Source organism: Octodon degus, unplaced genomic scaffold (genome assembly GCF_000260255.1).
Source record: "Octodon degus isolate 3935 unplaced genomic scaffold, OctDeg1.0 scaffold00293, whole genome shotgun sequence".
In the NCBI taxonomy this organism is placed as follows: domain Eukaryota; kingdom Metazoa; phylum Chordata; class Mammalia; order Rodentia; family Octodontidae; genus Octodon; species Octodon degus.
The window spans coordinates 1,565,733-1,593,023 of NW_004524869.1; the positions used below are offsets into that span (position 1 = coordinate 1,565,733).

General features: G+C 40.6%; 1 protein-coding gene across 2 annotated transcripts in view; it reads right to left on the reverse strand.

Moving 5' to 3' along the window:
• Positions 1-27,291, reverse strand: part of Agxt2 (alanine--glyoxylate aminotransferase 2) — a 48,155-nt gene that overhangs the window by 1,828 nt on the left and 19,036 nt on the right. For both annotated transcript variants that reach the window (XM_023707470.1, XM_004647197.2), the window contains exons 8-13: positions 19,732-19,832; positions 19,166-19,258; positions 14,633-14,765; positions 12,620-12,711; positions 9,746-9,895; positions 2,785-2,883 (exon numbers count right to left, since the gene is read on the reverse strand). In XM_023707470.1, the coding sequence (XP_023563238.1) occupies positions 2,785-2,883; positions 9,746-9,895; positions 12,620-12,711; positions 14,633-14,765; positions 19,166-19,258; positions 19,732-19,832 (668 nt within the window). The remainder of the gene's footprint in view (positions 1-2,784; positions 2,884-9,745; positions 9,896-12,619; positions 12,712-14,632; positions 14,766-19,165; positions 19,259-19,731; positions 19,833-27,291) is intronic.

The following is a 27,291-nucleotide window of genomic DNA, read 5'->3' on the forward strand; positions in this document are numbered from 1 at the left end:
GTCTTTCCTATTCAGCTATGAATTGTCCACTCGTGCCTCTGACCCTGGATACTCCCACCGCATTCACTTGAGGTAATGCCATTGTGTTCTCCTGCACTCAACTGCTTCCCAACCTCCCCTCCGCCTGCAAACAAGCAGGCTTGACATTCTCACAATCCAAACCCAAACCACACCAAATGAGAATCTGTGCAGAGCTCCTGCCCCTTCTGGCTGCCATGCAATTGCTATGTTGCTCTTATTCAAACGCTGGCTATTATCTTTCGCTCTATCCTTCCCTGTCTGACATCTCAGCCCCCCAGTTGCACAGTTTCGGTAGTCCCATGGTTCATAGCACTACAGCACAGTATAGTTTTCGAGCACCATTCTGACACCATTATGTGAACGTGACTTGTAAGGTGTGTGTTACTCAGCTCTTTAGCTTCCTGGTCTTCTCCACTGCTCTTGGCATTGGACCTTCCTTCTTCCCAAACCTCTCCATTCTCCCTCTTCTGTAATTCCACATTCTTCTGGCTCTCCTCACATGCACATCCTTTTCTGCTTCCCCTGTACCCCACCTCCCACACTAAATGTTACGGTTCTGTAGGTTTCTGCATCCCTGTGCATCTCAGCCAATCACTAAGTTTCCCCTGAGATGCCCTCATCTTCCCACCTTTATGCCAACCCAATGACAAGCTTCGCCTGAGCCCCTTCCCCTCAGCCGCACACAAATGCAGAACCAGATATTCACATGCCCCTCAAATGGAATATGTTCAGAGATGAATTCATTTGTGTCTACCCTAAACCAAGTCAGACATAGGGATTCACCCGTGACTGTTTCTCTCACTCTTTATATCCAAGTCCTGCGCATTTTACTGCCAAGTTATCCTGGGAGCATCTCCCCTGTCCTTATTACAATTGCTCAGTTTGGAAGAGCATCCTCTCCCCACCCCCACTCAGCCTCACTGCCTTCAGGCTTGTTCCTTCAGGTTCGTCCTTTCCAGAGGACAGATTCAGAAATCGGACTGCCTGGGTTTCATTCTCGATTTGCCACTTACTAGCTATGTAACTTGGCCAATCTGCTTAACCTTTCTGTGTCTATTCATTTTATAAAATAAGGACAATGGTAGTACTTCATTTCTAGGCTTGTTGAGGGCATTAAATGAATAAGTGTGTACATGCAGAGTGCTGAGGATAGTGCTTGGCACGGAGAAAGGGCTTCGGACTGTGCCCATGCCCTGCCACAAGCCTTCTGCTCTGGCCGCTCTAGCCTGTGGCCTGCCATCGCACTCTGCCAGGTTTCTACATGTACTTCAACTCTGTATGATTGTGTAAGACTCTGCTAGCCAGAAGGGATGGCCTGGACATCTGTTCTCTCTCCCCCATAACACCTCTTTTTAGACTTCTAATTGAACTTACACTGTATTGGAATTTCCCATTTATTATTTTTTCTTTTTTGTCAACTCTGTAGAGGGGCCAGATTTTCTTTATCATAGTAGTTTCAGCTCCCAGCATATCATCTGCTGCTTAGCACTTACAATTAGTGTTTGCCAACTCACAAGAGCCAAGCAAGTGAACAACTGTCTTCTGTCTTTATGACTCATATGTCTTAGTTTTAATAATTATGTGATTTGGTTTGTTCAAAAATATTTGTAGAGTTTATTGCCTGATTGGTTCAATTTTCTCTGAGAAGTAAGAAGCAAGAACTGGATGTTTCAGTGTCCATGGGAATCATGAGAGGCAGGTGTGCAGAAAAATAAACTGGCAAGATGAATGTTTGAGTTGGTGGAAATCTTAAATTACGGTTAGGAGTTCTGTTGTTCTACTACACAGTAGGTGAGTACAGATAATAACAATGCACTGAGAATTTCAAGAAAGTAGAAGAGTTTGAATGCTCTCACCACAAAGAAATGCTAAATGGGATAGATGTGCTTCCCTTAATTTGGACATTACAGTATAACAGATATCGGTAAATGTCACATGCTACCCCATAAGCGCATAAAATTACCACTTCCTAACTTTTCTTTTTAAGTTAAAAAGTGGTCAAGCAAGATGATCATGGGCAAGAAGCACTTGGGAGAAAGCACAAGGCACCCTTACTCCGCCCCCTTCGCCCTGGAGCCTGTCCTCGTGGAGGCGCAGTAGGCTTCAATGACTGAAGAGCGGGGCCCATTCCTCAGAGCAGCAGCCTCCATCCCCTCTTGTGGGGCGAGTTCAAGGTCCAGGCTGTGGAGCGTGAGATGGCTTTTCTCAGGGAGAAAAGGCGAGATCCCTGTCTGAATCTTCGGAGGGCCAAGGGCAGCAAACGTGGCGGACTTGAGGGCACGCCCAGGATGACCCCCACCCCTCTGCAAGGGCCGGCTGGGTCCCCAGGACTGTTGGGCTGCTTCCCACCACTACAGTGACTGAGGTTGAGCAGGTTCACAAAGTCGGAGTCAGGGCAGAGTTAAGAATGGCTAAGCTTGCCTCACAGGGCTTTCACAGGATGAAATTCATTCGTACACGAGACGAATTTGTTATTGCATGACTTTTATGATTTGTTTAGTCAACCGTACTGTACATAAATCGTTTGGTTTATCTGTACATCCTATACACGACTCCTTCCTCTACCGAGCTGAGCTAATCAAATCATTTTACCAAAGCTCCCCCTAGTGTTCAGAAGGATTCACTGCTTTTAAAAAAAGATAAGCAGTTTCCCTGGAAGTAGGCGAAGTGTCCTAGAGCCATCAGCGAAGCAAATCACAGGTACTGGAGCATCCAACGCGCCAATTTAAAGTGCTAGGTTAATCTACCGCTTCTGTCTCTTACCTGAGAAAAAATGCCACCTCTGCCCAACAGGAGGCCCATGTCTTTGCAGTCCTCGTGGATTTGATTTACTTCTTCTTGAGGAAGAGGTCGGCGGCTCATCTATGTATTTTTTTTTTTTTTAATTTTTTAAAGGAAAAGTACAAAAGAAAGAAAGAAGGGAAAAAGATATATTTATGTATATACATAGGATACCTTGGATGATTGTACCGTTGATTTCTGCTGGTCTATTGAAAGGAGCAGATAATGCTTAATTAATTTTCTTCTCCTTTTTAATTTCTTATAACTTTTTGGGGACCAATTTTACGTGCTTATATCTGTGAAAGCATTTAAAATATTTTTCTACTTGGCATCTGAGTGGTTAGAAGAGTTATTTCCCAACAAGGAGAGAAAAATCCCTCCAAACCAAAATTCAAACCATCCATGTCCTGGAAATTAAATAAAGCTGTGGATTGCTGGATGAGTTTTTGGATGATATTCTTAAATATATTGTTTTGATTCCACTTCCTCCCAAGCCTCTGAAGAAGAAATGTAGTTGCACGCAGACAGTCAGGGACCCTTGGCTTTGTTAATGGCTGCCTTGGGAGTTTGGTCCTCACTGGATGAATTTGGAGTCTGTTGTATTTATGTGGACATTCTCCTCAACCCTTCATGGTGTTCTGACCATGTAAAGAGCCCACTTCACAGCTCAGGGACTAGCTCAGTATTTGCACAAGCAGCCCAGGGGTTTCCTGGAGCACCGCTGGAACAAGGCCTCATCTTCACTGCTTGTGAAATTGGCTCTGTCTCTCCCAAAAGTTCATCCTACAGGGTCAGGAGGCAAGAGACTCTGTCAGAACCCTAGGCATCTGACATAGCTCCTCCAACTGAGGGCCCAGGCATGCCAATGCCTACTGGGGACATTGAACAGCACCCTGACATTTCAGACTATGAACACACACATCTTCCACTAATTTAGTTGTTTTAAGCCTGAGTGTCCCTACATTGCCTGGAAGCCTTTCACAGTATAAGTATTTGGGCCTCATGTTAGCCAAATTAAAGCATTTGGAACAGCCCTTAGGACCTACATTTTAAAAATTATCCTCAGCAACTCCAGTCTGCCTTCTGCAATGCTGTTGCTGTCCCTGTTTCCTCTCTTCCTTCCGAGGGCCATTCGGGGAGCTTCAGCCCTGGCCTGGTTCTCTGGTTGCAGAAGCTTCAGGCATGATCCTTGCCGTGGCTTAGCCTCTGCACAGTTCTCAGTGCCCCGAGCTTCCTGACCTCTCTCTGGGCCTCCTACACACTTTCCCTCTGGGCTCTGGTGTCCATTCCCCTCTTCCTAGTCAGCCTTTCAATTCTCTCCTGAATCCTCCATTCTTTGTAAGGTATTGGTGTCTGACACAGCACAATATGACTGGGCTTCCTAGAGATGTTTGCATTTTTCTCCATATCTTAAAATTTATGATAAGAAAAGAAATATTCCAACTTTCAGACCATGAAATAAAGGAAGACCTGGGGTTGGGATGGAGGATAAGATGTGGATCCTCTCATCAACCTCAGAATTCCATTATGAATCCTCCTTGCTCCAAAAGTTCTTCTTTACTAGAGGAAGAAGACTAAAATAATGTAAGGTTACACTTAATGTAATCCTACTTTTCTCTAGTGTGAACTAGAAAAAAGTTAAAAATGATTGGAGGGAGTGGAAGAGCTGGGGGAGAGTGCCCCTGGAAGAGTTTCCCGAGGGGAAGATGAGTTGGTAGGAGCCTCCCCGAGGTTTACAGATCCAAACAGGTGGAATCTGGTCTCGTCCCAGCATTGGTTTGGTTTCTTCCATGTTTGCTTGCCCATTTTATCCCTCCACCCCACTTCAAATGCTATGAGCATGGAGCATTTTGTCTGCATCCCCCAAAGACTGGAAACTGCAATGAAGCAAAGCCACAGGGCAGCCTGCTCAGGGCCCATGTTCATGCCTGTATTGCAACGGCTTGGTGATGAAGTGGACATATTAGTAATTAAACTTCTTGTTGGGCATATATTGTAGTTTCATGGTAATCTTTTTTGGATTTTTTGCTGACTTTGTATTTAAACAATTTTAATATAATTTATGACTATTGAAAAAGTAAAATGTGTGCAAGCTCATAAAATAAAAATGAAAAATTTCTCTCCCCCCATTTTATGCCTGGGGACACTTGCTATTGATAATTTAGTATAAGCTGAGCACTTTTCTGTGCCTGAAGACACTTTTTATATAGGCATAAAAACTATTACCACCTATTTTATGATGTTTAATATTCTGCAGCTTTCTTATGTGATGATTTATACACCATACTCTTGTGAAATCGTAATTCTGCAGCAGAAAATGCCCATCCTCCCTGCCAGCATACCCCAGCTCCTTGTTTGCCCAGGTAATAGCTCCTGTTCCAATTCTAGTTACTTCTGCCTCTTAGAAAGAGCTGGCCGCTGTGATGCACATTGTATAAACCAATCCACACCTGGCAAGCCACTCTGCCACTGTGCTTCCTGCTTGCTTATCCTATATAAGCCCTACACCACCAGAGTTCAGGGCTTTATAGTTTGTGGATGACCCTGATCAGTACCCATCTATGTAAATAAATGCCTCCACATTCGGGGAGTCATTTCAGTGTTTCTGCTTGCTATTGCAGTTTGGAGTTTGTGAGATCAGTTGCTTTTGAACTTTCCTTAGAACTTATTTAATAATTGTTCTAGGACACTCCTGCAATTTCACAGAAACCTCAAATATCCTCCACAATTGCTCTTTTGGCGGGTTTTTGCAAATAGCCAATTCGAGAGCGCTCTTCAGTTCTTCTTGCTGTTGATTGGCTGCTGCCCCGCAACCCATCTTCGCAGATGCATGAGTGCTTCTGCATCAAAACAGGTTGCTGGGCTGTACTGTGCATAGCTATTGTGACTGTTCTCGTTTTTTTTTTTTTTTTTTTTTTTTTTTTGTATTTTAGGGAAGGGTCTACAGGTTGTTCAGGGTCTCACTATTAGATCGGACTCATAGTGATCCTCATGTTTACAATCTCCCAAAAGCTGGGATTACAGGCGTGCGCCACCATGCCCAGTCTCAATTGCCATCTCAACATGCTCCCAGGGGTGGGGGTGGTATGGCAGGCCCCTGAACCTGCTTGCAGGCACTTTAATCTGCTGAGCTATTTGGCCGGCCCTTGTTCTCCGTAAAGCCCTAAGAACCCTAGCATGTCGCCAAAAATGCCTGGCACCTCCCAAGGCTTTATTAATACAGTATTTTATTAAATTAAATTACATAACTGTGGGAGACATAGCATGAGTAGGGATGAAACCATGAAAATGGGCATTATAATCCGTTTTCCAACCATATCTGAAATTTTTAGTTTTTCACAATTCATGGGTGCTCTAGGAACATAATCCTCATGACTTTCAGGGGTTCATTGTGCTATATCTTGGATATCTTTCCATGTGAGTATATTTCTCTATGTAGTCTCCTTAAAGATTGCTTAGTATTTTATTATTTGCCAGTAATTTTTCCATCTCCTATTAGTAAACATTTAGATTTATCTCTAATTTTTCATGACTATAAATAATGCTACCAACATTCCTATTCCTATATATCTTTTTATTGTTGTTGCTGTTTTGTTTTTTCATAATGTATTTAGTGCAGGTTCTACTGGGTCTCACTACACAGATTGGATTTGTAGTAATCCTCCTGTTTTCAGCCTCCCAAACGCTGGGATTACAGGCACTCACCAGCATGCCCAGTCTCAATTGCTCTCTCATTGTGCCCTGGGGGCAGGGCTGGCATGGCTTGTGGTGCCAGGGATCAGACGCTGGCCCCCGAGCTCTGCCTAAGCAGGTGCTTTAATCGGCTGAGCTATCTGGCTGGCGCCCTATTCCTATCTATCTTTATATGTGTTTTTGAGTATTTTTAAGGACACATTTCTAGCAGGGGAGCTGCAAGGTCAAAATGCATAGACATTTCCAATTTTGATGGACATAGACAAGTTGCCATGAAAAGGCTTGCACCAAATTACATTCTAATGTATAGCATACGGGAACGTTTCCTTGGGTTACTCCAGACAGCACCATAGCAAAGCTCTGGGATGCTGTAATTACATGAACATGGCCTGAAGTGCTGCAGGGACTTGAAACCAGTGCACAAAACAAAGCACTGTTTGCTTTCTGACCTCAAGAGGATGCAAATTATTTAGAAAAATCAGGTATTTACACATTAAAAAAACTGAAACAATAAATACATGGTAGATGCCATAGACTGAATGCTTCTACCCTCCCATGCCCCCGACCTACCACATCCCTCTCAGTTTAGGCCATGAGGATGGAAGCCTCATGAGTGGAATTAGTTCCCTTACAAAAGGCCCAGGGAGCTCCTACCTGCCTCATAAGATGACAGCAGCAAACTGGCTCTCTAGGAACCAGGAAGTGGGCCCTCAACAGACACTGACCTATGGGCATCTTGATCTTGAACTTTTCGGCTTCTAGAATTGTGACACATATGTTTCTTTTTTTTTTTTTCCTCCATAATTTTATTGAGAAATAAATAGCAATGAGACAGTTTCAAATCAAATTGGTAGGACAGTTTCAATAATTAACACATTGCATACTCTTTTCCTAGTGGTTAATTGCTGTACAAGACGAAGACATGATATCCTATTTACAAACACTATTAGAACAAATCCCTCTATTCATTAAGAGAGTGTAGCTATATATTTATCCTAACCATTTTGAATACCCAGATACAAAATGGTCATTCATCTGCATTCCCTTTTTTGTTTGGTTCCGTCATTTAAATATTATAGATGTGTGAACTCAGCAAACTATTCCAAAACAGTCCAGTAGTCCATAATAGTATTGGGTCTTCTGCTTGACTGGCAATGTCAGAAGCTGTTGACCTGAGTCCCCTACAGCTCAACATAACAGCATGGCTTTACTTCTTATACTTCGTTTTTATACTTTTCTGCTAGAGATCATGGTTATAGCAGTCAGAACTAAAAGAGTGGAAAAGATCTTCCTAAAAGAGCTCTTTAGACAGTGATTACACCAGGAATTCTCTGAAGGGCAGGGCAGAGCCCCTCATGAAGGATGGCAAAGGCAAGTGTTTAGGGAGAAGTGTGATGTGGAACTGGGCCTGGGTGCAGAGGCACAGCAAGGAGGGCATTGCATTCCACATTGGAGGACAAGTCGACCCTTGAGCTCAAGAGAATGAATGGTACCAAGAGGATAGAGAGTAGAACTGGAGACTGGAAAAGGTGGAATTGAAATTGGGGCCCATGCTTTAGAGTATATAACAAAATGAAGAGAAAAAGAGCTCATTCTACAGATACTGCTTTATAACTTGTTTTAGTTTTCTACAGTTTTTTTTTTTTTTTTTTTTAAAATATTCATACTTTGGGTTTTTTTTTTTTTTTTTGTGGTACTGGGGATTGAACTTGGGACCTAAGGATTGCCAGGCAGGAGCTTATGCCCTTGAGCTATCTCCCCAGCCCTACGGTATTGTTTGAACATCTCTCTATATCTAATCCATGGTAGTAGGTATGTACTATAATTTAATTTTTTCTATAATAGTGCCTTTTGGGAATATTCTAATGTTTTGCTGTGACAAAATTCTGATGAACATCTTTCTATGACTTGGACCATGTAGAAATTGTGTTTGGAATAGCCCCAGCCCTCTTTTCCCACTAGATTTTATTCTCTCAATTCTTGACTTTGAGCACTATAGATGTCTGTTAGAGAGCTCCTGGGGTGGGGACTAGAAGGGACTTTTACTACAACCTTGTGCTGGACCACAGCTGAAGATCTGTATGGGGTGACTCGTGAGCTATGGGATTCATCTCATGTATTCTTTGTTTTCCTGTTGTCTTCCCTTAGCTTTCAAATCTTACTTAAATCAGCCATCTTTTTACTGGCATTGCCATATGGAGTTAATGGAAGAATTTTATATCCATAGTCTGGCCTGAATATTGAAACAATTGAGCACTAATCCTTCTACAATAGGATGGCAACATCAAATACCTAGCAAGGAATCGGCCAAGAGAAGTCTGCTTCCTGTAAACAGAAATTAGGGATGTGAGGTTGCCTGGGGACTCTTCTCCATGCCAAGATTTCCCTTCTTTTCTCTCCTCAGACTACATTTCCATTTCCTGGTGGCAAGGATTGATTTCCTACTGGCATGGACTTTAGGGTCAGCAGCAACAGAAAGAGACAAACCGCAGAAGGATTTGGGTGATGAGGCAAGGAAGGCACCCCTAGGAGTCACAGATTATTTTGTAGTACTGAGATTGAGGGTGAGGAGAATGGCAGAGGTGAGAAATGGAATCCTTGATCTTGGGAGGAACCGTGCTAAATTCATTGCTGTCATGTTGAGTTCAAGATCTCAGCAGAGTACATTCTTGCCTGGTTACTCAGGAGATTGAAGGCCATTTAAAATCAATCAACCAACCAATCAGTCAGTCAGTCAAATAAATACAAAACCCAATCATTTTTAACATTCTTAACCCAAACTTTCTATGACTTTGTCCTGGGTCTTTTTCTTTATTTCCACTAGCTCTCCAGGCCACCTACCCTTTCTCAAATAATTTCTTGCCTTGTACATATTTCCAAATATTAATTCATTGCCCATATTTTTTACCTCATCTGGTAAGAACTTTCCAAGTTCTAGTTCTCCCCACCTCTCAATTCCCCATGAACTGCTAACATTTTCTTTGCACCCAATACTTCCTCAGTACTAATCTCACAAGAGTTTTCCTGGGTCTTGCTGTCTGCTGATACTTCCTCACTGAAAATGAATGAAGTGCTTTTTTTTTTTTTTTCGGAACTGGGGATTTAACTCAGACCCTTGCGCTTGCCAGGCAAGCGCTTATTCTACTGAGCCGTCTCCCCAGCCCAGAATGAAGTGCTTTGAGATGATGCTTTCCATACTAAGCCCTTCTGGCTCTGAGCAGTCTCCAAGAAGCCCTGGATCAGGACCTACCTTATCCTGCACCATTTCGATCCCTATCATGAGGCCTTTGCCGCGTACATCTCCAACAATGTCAAACTCATCCCTCAGCTTAGCAAGCTTCAGTAGTATGTAGGTGCCAACTTCTTGACTGTTTTCCTGTGTTTTTTCTTCTTTAATCACCTGTTGAGAGAAAACCCCAATGACTTTACATGGCAAAAGCTGTAAGACTTGCTGAGAAACAGAGATATAGGTCCATGATTTGTTTTTCATTTCGCAGCACATGAAATTGATACCATGAGCTACATGCCCAGTCCTGAGACAATGTCTATCTCAGTTGCCTAGGCCTGGCAAAATCTTGTGATCCTTCTGCCTCCCAAAGTACTGGAGTTTATAGGCATATGCCACTATGTCCTACTTCCATTGTGTTTATGATAATTAAACCAGCTTAATGGTTGATATGTTGTGTCACCTTGAGAAGTGCAGAAGTTTAACTAAGGGACTCACCAGGGACCCAGAGTCCTCATTTTGTAAATATTCTCATCCTTTGCAGGAGGAGGGCATGGAGATGGTACGAGTGCTACATCTGCCCCAGGGGTGGTATCCTGCTTACAACATAAAGGAGAAAAAGAGGCTTGCTGTTTCCTTTTTTTTGCTCTTGCTGCTTTTGTCATCTTCTGCTGCCTTCAAATACTGCCCCTGTGCCATGTCACTGTGCCGTGGAGCCAGCTGATTACAGACTGAAAGCTCCACAAACTGAGCTAAATAAACCTTTCCTTCCTTAATTTTGTGTGTTGTGTATTTTGTCTCAGCCATAACTAAGACAAACAGAAAACTGGAATAAGATCTGGTGTGCATACACCATGGGTTAGAAAAAAAGATTTTCTGTAAAATGTAAAAATATCTTGGAAGAAAGGATGTTTCCTGCAGATACCTCTTCCTTTCACAGATGAGATTTAGGAAAAATATAAGATGTGTCTAAGCAGAGTCAATAGCACTATGAGTTTATTATTTCTGGGCTTTGCTGAGACCAAAGACAAGCAGCTAAAAATGACAAAGACCCTGAGGGAAGAAAATTTCCTTCCTGGAGGGTGGTGACCCTGTTCAGCAGCCATCTTCTGGGCACAGGCTCTCATCTTGCTCCCAGCATCTTAGCTGGGAGCCTGGCCTTAGCCAAGCTGAGCTCCTTCAGTGCCTAGAGAGAGGCAGGGCACCTGAAGATATAAAAGGATTTTCACTTAAGTTCCATTCACAGAATATGCCTCTGACTCTTGAAAAGACCTTCAAAATCCGCTACATTTCTATTAGGTAATAGTAATTACATGGTTCCCCAGGTCGATCTGAATGTTTTTAAGACCTATTGGTTTACTTAAACCCTTTTTACTCTCTAAATTGATGCAGCTGACATAATAATTAACAACAGCAGAGTTGGCACTGTCTACAAAATGAAATGACGTATTCTTCCCTTATTATCTCATCTCAGAATGTAGTCATATTTGAAGATATGGGTTTAATTAAAAAAGGCAATCTCAATTATTTTTATTTAAAATAGTTTATTTTGTTTCATAGAAATCTTTAATGACCTTTTAAATGGATTCATCTAATATATTTTACATAGTCCTGCAAAACTACCATTTTGAGAACTCTTTATTCTTTATCCAAGACCATCCAGCTACTTCTCTTGCCTTCTGGATTATGCTCTTTCTTATTTCCTATATGCTACATCTGGAGGTATTAGAATATTTTGAGTTTGTATAACTGGAAAATATTTTATTGTTAGTTTTCAAAGGTATATTTGCTAAGTATGAAATTCAAAGAGGACAGATCTTTTTTTTTCAATCATTTGATTAAAATTGAATAGTTTAAAATTTAATTATTTTTGAACTAGGTAAATTATGTTCATGGCTCAAAATCAGGAAGCATAAACCGCAGCCAGTAGGTCAACTCTTACTGATCCTTGACTCCAAACAAGTTTCCCCTGCTACAAGTAGCTACTGTTATTACTCTTTTGGACACTCTTCCAGAAAATATCATAGTTAAGCCAATGATACTTTATTAAGGACAATTAAAAAATAGACATTTTGAACAGAAAAACTGGCTGTCACCAGGCTTAAACAATGAAATAGGGCTGCACAATTGTTCATAAAGCTGAATTACTTCATTGTAATCATATAACTTAGTCTTTGTCTTTTAACTGATTACATCACAACAAAAGAAAGGAAAACACCCACACAACACAGGGTCAAAATTAAACTAGAAAGATAGAAGGGAGTTACTAATTATTCATAAAATGCTACTCAGATCAAAATGTTTTCCATGGTATCACCTGGCTAGGGGAATCCTCAGGTTTCCCACGTATAGGAGAGTAATTATATATATAGATCATGTGCTATTCCTTTCTTTCTCTCTTTTTTTTTTTTCTTTTTTCAGTACCAGAGATTGAACTCAGGACCTTGCACTGGCCAGGCAGGTGCTTATTCTACTGAGACACCTCCTGGCCCACACATGTTTTTTCTTATGCTATGTTTCAAGTACCCAAAGTAGATCTTTAAAAAGGGGCAGATAATACTCACTACAAGCCTAACTTAAGCTGATGCATCATTTATTAACTCTCGACTTTATTTTTTATTCATGTATTTTTAAAATTTTTATGTATTTAGTACAGGGTCTCACTACATAGATAGGACTCATAGTTATCATCCTGTTTTCAGCCTCCCAAACCCTGGGATTATAGGTGTGCACCACCACTCCCAGTCTCAATCACAGTCTCACCAAGCTCTAGGGTGGGGCTGGCTCTGCCTAAGCTATCTGGCTGGCCCTAACTGTCCACTCTAACAATGATAGAGTTATGGCAATGTGTGCAGCTTTGGAAGAGGAGTTTTGTGAAACCCGTGATGCGTGACGCACCTCAAGCACAGCAGAGCCGATGGCACAGGCCATGGGGTTCCCTCCAAAGGTGTTGAAATGAAGCAAACATTTAGCCAGTGACTTGGCAATTTCTAGGGGAAAATAAAATGTGGGTAGAGTGACACATCCCGCCCAGCACCTCCACCACACCACTGGGATTTCATACACTTTCACGTCACAAAAGGCATCATACCAGACCCATCTTCACTCACCTGATAGTGGTTGTTAGGGGCTGAGCTCTAGCTGCTCAAAATTTCTCTGTTGAAGCCTGACACTAATTGTGACTACATTTGGAGATCATGCCTTTAGAGAATTAATTAATGTTATGCGATTATAAGGGAGGAGCTTTTCTCGAATAAGACTGATGTCCTTCTGTTAATGAGACACCAGAGCGCTCTCTACCTCTCAAGGAGAAGGCCACTGAGGGCCTAAGGAGAAGGAGGCTGTGTGCAATCAGGAGGACTCACCAGAACCCTGACGTGCTGGTGTTTGATCTCAGATTTCTAGCTGTAGGGCCAGCTGGATAGCTCAGCAGACTAAGCACCTTCTTAGGCAAGTGCAGGGACCAGGGTTTGATCCCTGGCATGGTATGCTGAAAACAGGAGGATCACTATGAGTCTGAACTGTGTAGTGAGACCCTGTACCAGACACATTAAAAAGGAAAAAACTGAGATTTCTAGCCTTAAATTCTGAGATCATAAGTGCGTGCTGTGTAAACTCCCTAGTCTGTGGTACTGTATCTTGTTCTGCCACTCTGAGCTAATATAATGGGTAAAGAAAAGAAGTTTATTGACTTAATAGGAAGTTTGATCACAAAAACTTAACGTGTTTTGTGAATTAGAAAGCACCATACAGCTTGATGTACAGGAATTTGCACAGAATCTTCAGTTAGCCAGTGCTTTTTCCTTTTGGTGGCCAGCTCACCCCACCCTGGGGGTGGGGCTGGCATAGCATGTGGTGCGAGGGATAGGACCACGGTCCCCATGTTTGCCTAAGTTGGCTGAAGCAGGCGCTTTAGTCTGCTGAGCTATCTTGTCAGCCGTTTTGGGTTGTTTTAAGACAAAATCTTCCTTTATAGTTCAGGTTGGCCCTAAACTCTCTATGTAGTCCAGTCTGGCCTTGAACTCATGGCTGTCTTCCTGCCTCAGGTTCTGGAGTGCTGGGATTACAGGTGTGCACCATCATGGGCTTTTTTTTTTTTTAAATACCTTTTCTTCTGAATCCTACCCCTAAGACTAAGAAGGAAGTATAAAGAAAACAATCTCATGTTAAGCATCTAACTACATAATCCTATCAGGATTATTTGTATTAAGTTTATTGTATTGTGTTTCAGGACTATTTATATTGTTTATTGCATTTCACTTTCCATGTATCTTATATTTTTGTACCTTTCACATTCAAGAAGAACACTAAGCCATCACAAGTCACTTAATTATTTAGTTGCTCAGATACATGCCTTCTACTGGTAGGAAATCCAAATACAATAATTTAAAGATTTTTAACAATCAAAGTTCTGAAAATATAATACCATGAAAAACCTCGCTAAAATGGAAAATACAGATCTAGTGTCATTTCATAGAATGTTTTGCATAAGCAGGATGTAATATGCTTGGCTGTTTCATTGATGAGATACGAATATGAGTATTGAGCCTACTGGTCATGGCTGTGCTAAGACTAAGCAACCATGTGTTTCTTTCAAGAACATGATTTTGGGGCAAGCTTTATGGTAGGTTTTGTGGTATATTTTCCTATCACTTGTCAGTGTAGTGGAACTCTAAATTTAACTGGGAAACTGAAGGATTAATTTTCTTTGTAGCAAAGGGCTACAGAAAAGGCCGGCGTTCTCCATCCACCCCAGAGTCTGACAAAAAGACGGTCTCTTCCTCATTTGCATAGGAAGCGCATCATGTAGTTCCCACCACCACCTCAACCCTGCAAATTTCAGTCCATGAGCTCTACATCAGTCCCAACAGAGGAGGCCCAGAGGCGGGCATGAACTATCCTAGGTCCTACCTTGAGTGGTCACAACTGCTGCCATAGGAAAGCCATTACCAATCCCTTTAGCCATGGTGACAATGTCAGGTAGAACTTCATGGGATTGGAAGCCCCAGAAGTGAGAGCCCAACCTTCCAAATCCAGTCTGTACCTGAGGAAAAAAGATTAAAAACCATTGGAAATTCTTTGAGGGCACCCCCAAGTCTCTATTCTCTCTCTCTCTTTTTTTTTTCCTCTTCCTCCTCATCCTCCTAATTTTCTTGGTACTCTTTTTTTTTTTTTTTCTTCCTCTCCCTTTCTCTCCTCCATATCATCACCACCATCTTTGTTCTACTCTTAGATCTGTGTCTAAGTTTTTGGCACCAAAACAATTTACTAGCTTGGTGTGATTTTGATTTTGGCTCTATTCCTTAAATCCTCTGCATCTTGGTTAATTCACCTGTCAAAGAGAAATGTTAATCTCAGTACATCACAAGGCTGCTATGACATCATCTAAATAATGTATATAAAAAGTTCATTGTGACAAGAAGTTCTTAATAAGCATTTCCTATGTGCAAGGCAGTGGGTCGAAAAAGTGGAGAAGCAGCTTCTGGCCCAGGTGGGAGGAGCGGGAGTTGCTGTGCGTCTAGTGTGCCACCCAGCCCAGCTTGATTGGGTGTGCCCCTCCCCTCCTGAGAACTGTGCCACGAGAATGGCCCGCGGAGCCAGTGAAGTCAGGGTTGAACTTCTCTGTTCTGGAAATTGCAGTAGTTTAGACTGAGAGTAGACCTTAGTTTTTGTGCATGCCCTCCTCTAGAAGGTCTTCTTCCTGCCTCTTCATCTCACTAACTTCTTGTTTCTCAGGACCCAACTTGATGATCATCTGGTCTACCACACTTTTCTTGAGCCTTTTCCAGTAGGTTCCCACTCAAGGCTGTCTAGATGTGTTGCCATCCGAGCTTCTCATAATAGACTATTGTCAACAATGCACATGTTCTGCAGCAGGGGCCATGACTTTTTCCTCATCTGCTCAGAGCACCTAGCAGAGCACTTGGCACAAAGAAGACACAGTGTTGTAGACTGAGTGATGGAGTGGCAGAAATGTATAATTGAGTAAAGCCCCATAAATATCTCCATGCAAACTTCTGCCACAGCCTTTATGGTCAAGGTCCTTTGGTCTCTTCCTGGCTTTGTGTCTGTCTTGCTCTGAGTATATACATTCTAGAGTGGGATAGGTGTGGGCACCTGAAGCGCCTTCTAAATTCAATTAAAGTAACATGTTTCTTTCTCAGGCTTTTTGTCTTTTTTCCCTTCTCACTCTTTGTGTGTGTGTGTGTGTGTGTGTGTGTGTGTGTGTGTGTGTGTGTGTGTACCAGATTCCAGGGGTACTCTTTTGATGACAGTGCAGGGAAGTTTAGACATGGGTATGAGGCATCTCTGGGTTTCTTGCTTCTAGTGATAGGTCTCTTGGAGAGCTGATTATTTGATCCAAATGAAATAATGTCTGAAAGGCCAGCCAGATAACTCAGCCGATCAAAGGTTCTGTTTAGGCAGTTGAAGGGGTCAGGGGTTTGATCCCCAGCCTGCTGTGCTGTCCCTATTCCCAGGGCACGCTGAGATGGCAGTTGAAACTGGGCGTGGTGGTGCACGCTTGTAATCCCAGGGTTTGGGAAGCTGAAACAGGAGAATGGCTACAAGTCTAATCTGTGTAGTGAGACCCTATAGACCCTGCACTAAACTAAAAAAAGAAAAAAAGAAATAATGTAGGAAAATCTATGCATTTTCTCTTCCTGCCTATTTCCCCTTTTCACTCCATCTACCTAAATGCCATAAATAAATGGTATAATTGGTGAAACATCAGATGACTTGGACAATGCACAAAATGGTGTAGAACAATACACCATGTTTAGTCACCTAGGAAGAGTTAAGTTTTATGGAAGTGATTGTGTAATAGCACAAAAAAGGGTCACTGAGATATGCAAACTCTAATGTCTTTGGCCATGAGTATACCTGAGAAAGTGCAGTGGCCCAGGGGGCAGGGCTTCTGGGTGTGCACAGTGCCTAAAAGCAGTCAATATCAAATTCATTAGACAGTTATTCTTAAGGTTTCCCTGTGTGAGCTTGTTTCTGATTATGTTCTTGAAAGTCATGAAGCCACATCTCCAAGAAAATTCTTTGTGTGTGTGTGTGTGTGTGTGTGTGTGTGTGTGTGTGTGTACCAGGAATTGAACTCAAGACCTTGCACTTGCCAGGCAGTGCTGTGCTGCTGAGCTACATCCCTGACCCTACTCTTAGAAAATTCTGTAATTCATATTTTCTTTGAATTTAGTCTACCTTCCTTTTAATTTAACTATGGCAATGTAGTGGTTGATACATCGTGTCAACTTGGCTGGATGACTCTGCGGCTTACTCCGGCTGGTAAGGGGTCCTGCCCTGGGGCACAGTTGGTTCTTCACTCAGCACAAAGAGACCATATAAAGGCGCTGAGGAAGGAGTTGATGTTCTACTTTGTTCGAGGAACTTCAGTCTTCGCTTTCGGCTTTGACTTCATGGCCTGGCTTGCAGTGCAGACTCTTTGGCCTCCACTTGGATCCTTCCCCTTTTGTCGCAGATTCTTCAGCGTTCGTCACAGACTCTTCAGTCTTCCGTCACAGACCCATTAACTGACGAATAGAGACTTGCATGGAGCACAGCAGTAAGCCTCAGACCTTGGGACTGAATTTTTCAGTCTGTGGTGTGCAGACACACTCTGCCCCCTCCCTCATCTGATTCTGTGGCTGCCTGTCCTAAGCCAATCTTGTAATTGCTTATACATTGTATATCTTGTGTTAGTATCTGTTCCTTATATTATATCTGTTCCTCTAAGTAAAACCCTGACCAATACAGGCAGCTTCATTACATCCTGATTTTGAGACCAATGTTAACCATCTTGCCTGGGTCAGCTAATTTCAAACTGATTGAATAGAATTTTCTTATTTTGTAACTAACAGATGGAATTCTTTTAAAAATTATTTTATTACTACATGAATTTTCATTCACCTTAGAGAGTAGCTAAATGTACATATCACATCTTGATTCTTTTTATTTTTTATTTTTTTATTATTATTTTTTTCTTCTTGATTCTTTTAAAATCTCCTTCTCCTTCTCACTCCTTTTCTCTCCATTGCTAAATTCCCTTTTTGTTCTTATTCTTATTCTTATTTTTATTCTTAGTTTGTGTTTATGACATACAATGTTGCCATTCATTGTGAGTATTCAGCCCATGTACAAGACATTTCTTAAATATTTTTTATTTACCCTTCTCCTGCCTCCTCCCCTTGTCCTTGGTCTCTTGGACCCTTTCACATTTGCAAATGATCTGTCTCTCTATTTCCTTCCATCTATTGCAAAATAAAGGACATACAAATTAACTTTCCCAAGCAAGGACTTTGCTCAGTTGCAGCCTTATGGGGAGAGAGGACGGCTGTGCTGGACGAAGCTGGGCCAAGCTGTGTCAGTGCCCTGGGGACTTCAGTGAATCATGGCCCAAGGGACCTGGCTGCATATGAATTAGTGCCAATGGCAAAGTTTCTGTCATGTGGCCAGCTCAACCAGTATTAGCTGTAGGGAGTTTTTAAGTGAGGAAAATTGTTTAGGCCAAGACAGTAGGGCTGGAACAGGGATGAAACTTATAAATTCTGTACTTCTGTGACACTAGTGATCCTCCTCTGGTCTTTTAATCTTCGTAGTTACTGTCAAAATATAAAAGCCTGTTTATTTTTATGGCCAGACAGTGTTTAATCTTGCTCCATTTTGGGATAGGGTTGTTTAAGACTAAGTCACAGAGCAATCCTATATTCTTTGATACACTTCAATGTGAAGTATAATAAGTAAATGGAATATTTTTAACACATAGACTATTACTTACACAGCCATGGGTGTTATTCTCTTCAAAGTACTTCCCCGGGGAGTAATGTATGTTTATCAACTCAATATCATGATTTTAATTGGGGAGGGAACTATTTTCCAAATATCAATGATGGTACATGTATCTAATTTAGTGGCTGGGTTATTATTATTTTTAAAATTTAATTTCCAGGCAAACAGGGTCAGAAAGATAACTACTGTCAGATTGGCTAATGTTATTTTGGCAAATTAAGACAATGCTTGGCTATGAAGTTCATTTTTCTAGATGGTTTGCCCATGCTTCTGCTAGAAACACCAAAAATGTGCACATGTGTATGGGTGTGTGTGGGTGCACATGCACGCACGTGCACACACACATGTGCACACATACACACACAAGTGCACACACATGCACACACACACATTGAGTAATGGTAGCATCACTGACACCTGTTAGCAACTTATTTGATAGACATCAATTGGATGTTTAGGTTACGTTGTACTGTTTAAACTGACCAACTAATCTAATGAACCGATTGGTCAGCTCGCAGAGGCTGCCTTAAATTATGGCACACTTCAGACAGCACTTGCTGTCTCCCTCAACTATCACAGAGTATATAAAGAGGGTTTTCTCTGTGCCCATCCTCATCCCACCACACTTACTCGCACCTTTCAATTGCTACTCACTTCATCTGCAATACATACGCCTCCTCTCTCTCGCACTAACTCAAAGGCTTCCTTTAGAAACCCTTTTGGGTACTGGACAACACCATTCACACCCTGCAAAAGACAAAACCAAGAAGACTTATAACATCAGCACAAGCCCTTTCACAGCATTAAAAAAAAGAAGGCAGGTCATTATCATAACAGAAATGATAATGATTTTATGAATAATCTCTAGCACTTTTCCAACTAGGCCTTCTGGAAAATGGATGATTGTTATTTTATGAGATTAGGAAAAAGTGGAAGAAGAGAATTGCTGAGATTTAAGGAAGATTCCCCTGATGTTTCAAGTGTTAAGCAACTACACATCATGGGGATTTCCTTGTCCTGAGAACTTAACCTATTTGTGAAAATAGAGGTCAGCTTAAGATCAGGACTTTATTTTTTTAAGGGAGCCAAGAAAATGAATTAAATCTGGGAAATGACATAACGATGCACACTTGTTTTGGAATTCTCTAAAATTTATGAGTTAAAGCTCTCTTTTCATGTAAGAACTGAGTTCAATTAATGTCTAACATTCATATACCTACTTGAATTGGCTCTGCAAAAAATCCAGCAATTGATGAGGCCACAGAAGTGTTCAGAGTATCTTTGAACTGTTCAATATACTGGTCTTTAGCTTGGCAGCAGTCTGCAAAAACCAAAACCAAACACATACACAAAGAAACAAACCACAGTATCTGAAGATTGAGAATGGCATACAGAAGAATGGGAAAGGAGATAGCTCAGCGGTCTAAGTGCCAGCTTAGGCAGGTGCAAGGACCCGGGTTCCATCTCTGGGACTGCATGCCATGCTGGCCAGGCCCTAGATGTGCCGAGCTGGCCACCAAGACCGGGCATGGTGGGGCACACCTGTAATCCCAGGGCTGGGGAGGCTGAAACAGGAGGATCACTATGTGTCTGAGTTGCGTAGCAAGATCCTGTACCAAATACAAAGATTAAAACATACACACACACACACACACACACACACACACACACACAGTAAAAAAGAAGAATAGAGGGAATTGTTTAAGAAATCTCAGAATACAGTGAACTAGAATATGAGGATATTTGTTTCTGAAGAGAAAGCATGAGGCAGAAATGACTTGTATTTATTAGAGTAGCCATAAGAATAGAAGAAAAAAAATCACTGAAGTCATTTCTGCCTAGGAGTGAAATGCTCCCAGAATACTGCTGAATGTGGTGTATTCACTGAATACACTTTCAGAGAAGGCTATCCATCCTCTCAAATGGGTGGCTCTAACTCACATGTAATTGGTGTAACTTAATCTACTTGAAAATAACTCTGAATCCAGTAATCCCAGTGCTTGGGAGGCTGAAAACAGGAGCATCACTCAGAGTCCGATCTACATAGTGAGACCCTGTAGACCCTGGCCTAAATACATGAAAAGAAAAATAAAAGAAAAAGAAAATAACTCTGATTAATAAAGAAAAAGAGAAAAAAGCTATTGTAACCCAGAGCAGACAATGTATATAACAGTGTACCATGACTTAGTGCAATTGTCTTACATGTTTTATATGTTCTTTGGCCTAGTAACGTAGTTTCCAATCTCTGTACAGTATGTGATAATTGACTTTATAAGATCTATCTGGATAAGTAAATAAATATGATGCTGAAAAAATAAAAGAGGGGTGGAGAGGGTGGAAAAAATGGAGGCAATTGAGGTGTGTTATGCACATGTACTGATTTCCTGGAGTGAATGTGATCATTATGTGCTACAAACATATATGAATAAAAGTGAAAAATAAAAATAGCTAATTCACTCTCCTTCTATCACTACTTAATCTGAGGTACAGTTTTAAAAAGCACACTGCTTCTGCCTTTGGTCAGTAAATGTGTTTGCAGGACTATTAGAATTTAGTCCAAAGAGCAGTGTGCTAGCCAGGCAGCTTTTGCCCACGGTGGCTCCTGGCTCTCGGTCCCATGCTGGCCTACAGATCGTTCCTCTTTAATCAAGCACAGGAACTATGCCTTCTTCAGCTTTGGAACCTGTGGCCAAGCAAGGTGTCTAGTAGCCTGCAGGGGATCAGTAAATACTTGATGAACTCACAGGGGAACAAGGAGTAGAAACTATGATGAGTGTCGGAGGCTGAACAATTTCTTTGAAAGTCTTCCTAGTCTGGATTGGGAATAAAATGTCCTTGTTCAAATGCCATGTTTGATTCATCAGTTCTGTCTTTGTCTGGATCTAACTGTTAATAAACCCACCCACTGTGTTTCAAAAGCCAATGACTATTTTTTTATTACTAGACGTTACACTCATTTTCAAAATGAGCTTTGTCAATCCTTATAGCTTCTTATTTCCTACATATATTTTCAAGCTTATATTTGTTTATCTTTAAATATATTAAGCACACTCATTTTCTAGTCTATGTGGTAACTCTTAGTTGAAATCTCTGTGGATCTTTTTCATGACTGTGGAGTTTCATTATCTTTGTGTGGTACTTATTCTTGCCTGTAGGTTGTTTATTTTCCTTTGAATTTCGTTTGTGAGGCCTCTTTGAGTCGTAGGATGAGGCAGATTCCCCCAGAGCATATCCACACATGCAGCTTCTGGGCAAGTAGGCCCTTCCCAGACTAAGCCCGAGGCTCACATATACGCGTGCCTATCTCCTGGTGGTTCGCATCTTTGGTACCTATTCCTTTCAGGTCCTCTTCGCATCCCTTCAGCTTGAGAATCCTTACGGCTTTTCTCGCATGCGTCGAGCTGCTGCTGTGGCACTTACTTCTAGCTGGCCATCGTGGCTCTTGGGGATTCCGCTGTGTGCAGAGGAGGCTTCCTCAGGGCGCTTCTTGGCTTTGCCCTGAACGTTACAGTTTCTTTCCTGCACTCCCAGAACTATAAAAACTCAAGCCCACGTTTACCAGATTCGACACATGGCCTCAGGACAAGAGTGGCTACATTGTTTTAAGGATCTCATTAGGTTTTAAAAAGTTGTTTTATTACTATTCTTAAAATAATCATTTTTTAAAAAAAATTAAAGCATTTATAAAAATTTAAAGTTTAGAAATGAGGTACCGATGAGAAAAATCTAAAACATGATTTCAACTAGTACTTCCATATGTTGATAGTTCAAAATTTTGAAAATGACCTTTTAATGACATTTTTTCACTTGTAGACTGCTTTGACAGGCTTATTAGAGAAAGTTTTGAATTATAGGGACATTTTTTTCCTAAGAATGCTGTATATTGTTCAGATAGCTGGTGACATTTATTGCATTCTTTAAAAGGGTCAATTCTATTTTTCAATAATTTTAATTTTTTAAAAATGTTAATAGGGTAGAAAAACAAAATCCTTTCAATGAAGAATTTTCCTTTCCCAAATAATAGCTTGGGTTTATTTACTGGTGTGTTTTGAGGACCTTTTTGATAAAATTCGGGGCAGAGTAATCTTGGAGTTTCTTAGGTCTTGATATATTTTAGTTTAAATGCTGCTACTTTTGTTAATGGAATATTTCTTTTGGGTTTATATATAGAAATGTTTAAAAATAATGTACTTGAGCTTAGTTGTATAGAACTAAATGGATTTTTCCAGGAATGAACTTTAAATACCATAGATGAGTTCACACTGTTCTATAAAATATTTTTACTCATAGTAATCAATCATTACTTGAATTTCAGTGAATTCCAAGAATTCTAACTATTTTGTATCAACAGTTTAAAGAAAGTGTGTTTCATATTTTATCTAGGAGTTTGTTTTTTTGCAGCTGGAGATAACTCAAGCTGTCACATTAATGCCACCAACCGCTGTCCATCCAGCTCAAATGTCTTAGTGTAACCATGTTTAGATGGTCATCCTGCTTCAAGATGATAAAAGTATTTATGCTGGTGGTGATAGGTGCTACCTTATCTGTTTTTTTTTTTTTTTTTTTTTTTTTCAGTACCAGGAATTGAACTCAGGATCCTGTTTGCCATGGAAACGCTTATTCTACTGAGCTATCTCCCCGGCCCATCTGTTTGGTTTCCCACACAAATAGGCATGAAATCTTGTGGGTGAGAGAGGACAAAAGGAAGGAGAAGACTGCCCAGAAGGGTTGTCCAAACTCCATTTGTCTGTTTCTCATCACTGAATATGGAACCACCAAGGAATTAGAAAGGACAGGAGAAGAATTCTTCTGGTCTAGAATACTAAAAATACAAGATCCATCACATCCAAAAATGATTGAATTTTCATAAATTTTATCATTTGTAATTGAATTCAAAAGAGCAGGATAGCATCTCTGAACTTCAACCGAGATCTACAGTAAGCAGGAGGAACACAAAGGGAGATGCTAATGCTGCAGAGACCTCTGCCCACATAACTGAGCATCGTCTGGCCAGAGGAGAATCACCACCTACCATGGAGCCATTTACCTAGAGGTTTAACATAGCTTGTCTCCTGAAGGCCAGAGACATACAAGGGAATCTACCAGCAATCTGTATCATAACTAAAGCAAAACTACTTTTATACTTCAGCTGTTCATTAAGAAATCTCCAAGTGTGTCATATTCTAGCAAGCTTGACTGACAGATCTATCTGCTATCTTCAGTGAGCTAGAGATTGGAGGTTAGGTGCATGTGGAAGGAAGAGTGACAGGGATGTTAAACTTAGAAGGTTATGTTTTTAGACTCAGACTCACTTATGCTGTCTTGAAGGATGGCACACAACAAATCTATGTTTATAGAGAGTGAAATCCCTGATTTTATTAGGAAAGGAAGAGAAAATAGCACTGGATAACCCTAAAGGATGGATTATAAGATGTTCAAAAGATATAAGTTGGAGATTTAGCAGGTCTTTTTGTAGCTACAAAAATCAAAGTTTTATTTATATCAAAATTCAAGTTTTATGCATGATGTACATTTTTGTATGTGAAAGTTTTTTATGGAAAGATATGTGGTGATTACATTTCCAGATCAATAAATGAAGATTAACATTATCATAGTAAGAAAAAAAATCAAAGTTTAGAGTAAAATCAACCCAAAGGCATGAGTTGGGGTACAACTGTCCCAAAGGAAGGTTTTGTTTGAGCCTTTCCTAGATATCTCATGACTTTTCCCTCCATGTGCCCACATGCTCAGGGATGAGGAGCTTGTATACTGTGCTCATCTCTTTATTTTATACTTGCTTTAGTGATTCTTTGCTTGACTCTAGGGTGGGCCACCTCTGGAGAGAGACTTGGCACATTAGTGTCTCCATGACAACTCCAAGAGAATGTGGATACTGCAAGAGTGGCTGTAGGAATCTATTTTAGTTGGTGATACAGAAAGAGCAGAATGAGAAACCAAAAAAAGATCCAGAGTTTTTAAGGAAAAGGAAACTTCCCTTCTTAAAAGAGAGAGTAGCATTATCAGTACATTACGGGGGAAGTAGGTGGTAGAGGTGAATGTCATATGGGTTGCACTTGAAAGTCAGGGCTTGGAATGAATCCCTGGAGAGAAAAAATGCTGGGGAGATACACACAGCAAAGTCAAAAAAATCTACCACATTAAAAAAAAAATCTATATTAGTCTTAAAACATGGCCTCCTGCCTCTTCTGGGATTTCATAAAATAACTCTGAAATGAAAATATTCCTACCATACTTGGGACTTGTATGCATCCAGATGACAGAGTGAGAGGAAAGGAGAAATAGAATCCTCTGTACTCAAAGTACTTATATGTTAATATGGATCTGGGAATTCAGTGGCTTGACACCAAACACCAAACACTTTCCAGATACAAAAGGAGGAGATTGGGCCCAGTTTTGTCTTCCAACCTATTTAAAGCTATGATATCAATCTAGTGTCTTGAAAATACAATTTATCTGTCATAAAGAAAGATAAATGTGAAAATTTTAAGTAAATACATGCACCTTAAAGACATAATGTTAACTGAAATAAATTGGATATACTTGTCTAAATATAACATTGTAGGGGCCGGGGAGATGGCTCAGTAGAAGAAGTATTTGCCTGGCAAGCGCAAGGGCCTGAGTTCAATCCCTGGTTCCACCAAATAAAAATAAAAATAAAAATAAATAGAAAATAAATAAATAAATACAAAATTAAGAGCCCATTTAATTCAGCTGTCCCCCTTCTAGACATCTTCCTAAATATTGCATTGTTTCTCTTAGGTGAGAAGCACAGGGGGCAAATAAGGACCAAAAAGGGCGATAAATTTTGGAAAGAAGAATAAAAATGTTCAGGCTGAAAGAGGAGCAAGGGAAGGAAGAGGGAAAGTAAAGGGAGGAAACATAAAAAACATTAAAACAAGTGGAAGGAAAACAATAGAGATTCGAGCTAGCACCCAGGCCCAGCATGTGAGTGGCACCTCCTGAGGCCCACCGAATCTTCATTTGACCCGGAGCCCAGGCCCATTATACAGGCCGGTGTGAAACCCTGTGACAAAACTCCCTGCAGAGAGGCTAGAGGCAAGGCCCACCCAACTGATGCAGGAGCAGAACATCGTGCCATAGTGGGTTCGCCTCCAAGGGCTGCAGCACGAAGAAGTGGAGCACAGCAGCCAGACCCAAGCCACACTCACCTGGACGAGTTTGAACTTGGTAGATCCAGACCGGTGCTAAGATAATAACTTTACCAAAGCTTTGCACCAAAGGTCAGAAGACAGTGCTATACAAAATGACAAAGAGAAGGAGCAAAGTGCAATCTCAGGCCCTGAGCCCACTGAGAATAAATACAGGAGACAACAGCATGGAAGAAATTGAAAATCACACACCTGAAATCTCTGAAATAATAGTGTTTGAAGTAAAGAAACAGCTGCAGAAAGGTATAGAGGAAATCAAATCAGAAATAATTTCTGAAGTAAAAAAAGAAATGATAACAATAATGAAAGAAGTACTAAGTGCTTCTAAAAAAGACTGATGAAAAATAGAGAATAGAAAAATGATGGAATTTTTGAATGAGCAATATAGGAAAGAAATAAAATGCATGAAGCAGATTCAAAGAGATATATAGGAAATTAAAACCTCAATCACAAGCTGGCAAAACCGTTTGAATGAAAGTGCAAATAGACTTTTTAGACCTTGAAGACACTATAGCAGCTAGTGGAAAGGTAAGAGAAGATCTCTTAAAAATAACTGTATACAAAATAGTTAGGATAGATACATAGCTACCTTCTACTAGTTCAATGAGAAGAAAGGTCTGTACTAATATTGGCTATACAAAATACCATGTTTGCATCTTGTCCTCTGAAGAACTACTATGAGGCCAACAATATGCAATGCATTAATTATTGTAACTGTCCTACTAACCTCTTTTGAAATAATTTCATTGTTATTTTTTCCTCATTAAAATAACTAAAAAATGAAAAATAAAAAATTAATAAAAATGATCAAATAATAAAAAGCAAGTATAAATAAGAAAACAACTAGGATGCAGGAAGAAATAATTCAACATTTGCAAGATGAGGCAAAAATGAACAATGTAAGACTAATAGGCATCAACGAGAAAGAAGGTGTCAATACAAATGACATAAAAAGAATATGGACAAAAGTAACAGCAGAAAACTTCCCAAATATGGGAAACAATCTGACATTCAGGTAGCCAAAGCATATGGAACTCCAAATAACATCAATCCAATTAATAACACATCCAGACATGTAATAATGATCCCAGAAATTCAGCACAAGAACAGTATATTAAAAGCCTCTAGAGAAAAGAAACAGATCACATTTAAAGGAAAACCCATCAGAATAATGGCAGATATCTCTTCACTTGATCTTAGCCAAAAGGCCGAGAAGTGATCAGATTTCCCTTCAAAAACCATCAAGTCATGAAGAGCATGGAGCAAAGTACTTCAAGTCTTGCAAGAAAACAAATTGCAACCCAGACTGATATGCCTTGCAAAACTCTTTCAAGTTTAATGGAGAAGTGAAATACTTCCATGACAAAGAACAACTAAAGAATTTCATGATGACAAAGCCGATCCTACACAGACTACTAAAAGATGTTCTAGAGAGGGATCAAAATGATCACAACGTCATGAATGAGAACAGCAAGAACCCACCAAATAGGGCAAACAAACAGGAGAAAAAGAGGTATACAACAGCAGTCTTTCAATTATTCTTTTGTATACACCAGCAAAATACTTCCATCAGCATACCCTACAAATGAA